We start from the raw sequence: 2,736 nt of genomic DNA, 5'->3' as shown, positions 1-2,736 counted from the left end.
GTCAGCCTTATGGGAACTCCTTTGTAGGAACAGTTTTCTTTTCTCTTACTGCCGTTAAGATTCTCCCTTGATCTTTAATTTTTGGCATTTTAATTATGATGTGTCTGGGTGTGGGCCTGTTTGTGTTCTTGTTTGGGGTTCTCTGTGCCTCCTGAGCTTGTGTGACTTTTTCCTGTACCAGGTTAGGGAAGTTTTCTGCCATTATCTCTTCAAACATCTTCTCTATGCCATTCTCCCTTTCTGCCTCTTGTGGAACACCTGCTATTCCAATATTGTTATGTTTCACATTTCACATTGTCCCACAGCTCCATTAAGCTCTCCTCCTGTTTTTTAATTGTTTTTTTCTTTTTGGTTTTCTGATTGAGTGATATTTTCAACTCTGTCTTCTAATTCAGTTTGATCCTCAGCTTCCCCTAATCTGCTGTGTATTCCTTCCAATGTGTTTTTTATTTGTGTTGTCATTCTTTATCTCAGACTGTTCTTTTTTCATAGTTACCATGTCTTTTTTCATACTGTTGAGCATCTTTACCATCATTACTCTGAATTCGGCTTCAGATAAATTTCTTCTCCATGCTTTATTTATCTCTTCTTCTGGAGAATTCTCTAGTTCTTTCATTTGGGGGTTGTTTCTTTGTTTCCTCATTTTGGCTTTCTATTTGGGTTTGTGACTATGTATTAGGTAGATCTTCTATACCTCTCAACCTCTAGTGCAGGACAGTGTGAAAGGCTATTTCTGACTAATTAGATCAGGGGAAGACCCAAAGCCTCCAGAGACTGCCTTTGCCTAGAGCAGTGGTTCTCAACCTTTCTAATGCTGCGACCCTTTAATACAGTTCCTCATGTTGTGGTGACCCCCAACCATAAAATTATTTTCTGTGCTACTTCATAACTGTTATTTTGCTACTGTTATGAATCTTAATGTAAATATCTGATATGCAGGATGTATATAGGCGACCCCTGTGAAAGGCTTGTTTGACCCCCAAAGGGGTGGCGATCCACAGGTTGAGAACTGCTGGCCTACAGACTGTTAGGATTCTGACTTGAATTTTCTGCCAGGCAATGGTCCTCAGGTGTGGTGAGAATTTTCTTTCAACGGGTGGGGCAGTTTCTTCTGCCTGGAGGCTAATTGTTATTTTTAATTACTTAAATAGCCTCAGGGTAAGGTGTTTTCCAATAGGTGTGTCAACTGTCTTCCCCCCAGGCAAGGCAAATGTCTATGTGGAAAGATGCTCTCTGCTGTGTGAGGGAATGACTCAGCCCAGGAAACTAGGGGTGTCTTCCTTCTGAGCTCTATCCCCTGAGTCTCCGGTCCTGGCTTCTGCTCTCACAGCTCCAGTCCACTTCACCCTCCCTTTGCTGGAGCACATGGTGGGTGGCTCCACAGGGAATTTTGTGTGTTGGTCCTTTAAGAGGGTGCCTGAATTTTCAGCTATTACTCTCTGGCAGACAGCACCCCACTGCTTTTCACAGCCAGATGTTATGTGGGTACCTCCTCAGTTTTGGTGTTTTCTGTTAGGGCGCCCAGCTTTGGGATTAGATCCTAGAATTCTCAATGGCAACCCCCCACAGCTGAGATATCTCCCTGGGACTTCAGTTGCTGTCTGTGGGTGCCTGGCCGGCCCTTTCAGGCCTCGGTTCCTCCTTCCAGTCTCTATGCCAGCAGTTCTCAACCTGTGGGTCGCGACCCCTTTGGGGGTCGAACGACCCTTTCACAGGGGTCACCTAAGACCATCGGAAAACACATATATAATTACATATTGTTTTTGTGATTAATCACTATGCTTTAATTATGTTCAATTTGTAACAATGAAATTGGGGGTCACCACAACATGAGGAACTGTATTAAAGGGTCACGGCATTAAGAAGGTTGAGAACCACTGCTCTATGCGGTCTCCACTTTTGGTCCTCAGGTGTCAAACTCTCCTGCAAGTTTTCTGTTGACTATTCAGGAAGTTTTTCTGTATTTTAATTGTAATACCAGTTTGTTCCTGGGAGCATGTCTGTGCAACATCCACTTACTCTGCTGCCATTTTTAATCTCTGGAAAAATATTCTTAAAATATACTTAATAAAATAAATTTTAAAGTATACTTAATAAACTTATAAAAATAATTATCTAAATTGAGATCATCAACATCTCTCCAAACTATCTTGCTACTTTGCTCTGGATGAGAAAAAAATGTCTTATTTAAAATCATACCTGTAATTAGTGCGTCAGGTCGGGATTGCTCCTTTCTCCATGCAGGCACAAATACAGTAATATCTTTATGGCCTTTATCTAGAAACCAATCCACAGCTAGTTGTATTCCTCTGCAAGAGAACTCTTCTTTATTCCCATGGCTTTAGAAAGACAAAGAGTAAGAGGAGAGGACTGACAACAGGTAGGAAAGAAATGCTCTAAACAAACTTTTTCTTAGTAGCAAGATATTAACATTTTCATACTTGATAATGCCAAAAATGTAATTTTAAAAAGAGGAAATAAAATTATTTTATTCAATCATTGCAAATTTTGCCATTATTATTATACCTTCATTCAAAGTCACAGATGGTTAAAAACAACTTCCAATTTATTAATGATAGGTTATTTCCTATTACTACTTCAATTTTCTCCTCTTTCTGTTCCTATTATAACCATCTTTTCAAAGACTTGGATATTATCAACAGATGAAAAATAAGGTGTCAGACATCAAGTTATATGATAAAGCCACTGTTGGGAGCCATTAGAAATATTGGCTTA

General features: G+C 39.9%; 1 protein-coding gene across 1 annotated transcript in view; it reads right to left on the bottom strand.

The window, feature by feature from the left end:
• ZC3H12B (zinc finger CCCH-type containing 12B) overlaps window positions 1–2,339 on the bottom strand; it is a gene marked incomplete at its 5' end in the record, with an annotated part of 19,750 nt that extends 17,411 nt beyond the window's left edge. Inside the window, one exon of the mRNA XM_006773741.2 lies at window positions 2,200–2,339. Within this exon, the coding sequence (XP_006773804.1) occupies window positions 2,200–2,339 (140 nt within the window). The remainder of the gene's footprint in view (window positions 1–2,199) is intronic.
• Between the last annotated feature and the right edge of the window lie 397 nt (window positions 2,340–2,736).

The sequence above is a fragment of the Myotis davidii genome, unplaced genomic scaffold (genome assembly GCF_000327345.1).
Source record: "Myotis davidii unplaced genomic scaffold, ASM32734v1 scaffold2627, whole genome shotgun sequence".
Lineage (NCBI taxonomy): Eukaryota > Metazoa > Chordata > Mammalia > Chiroptera > Vespertilionidae > Myotis > Myotis davidii.
This window is presented reverse-complemented; position numbering and strand designations above follow the sequence as displayed.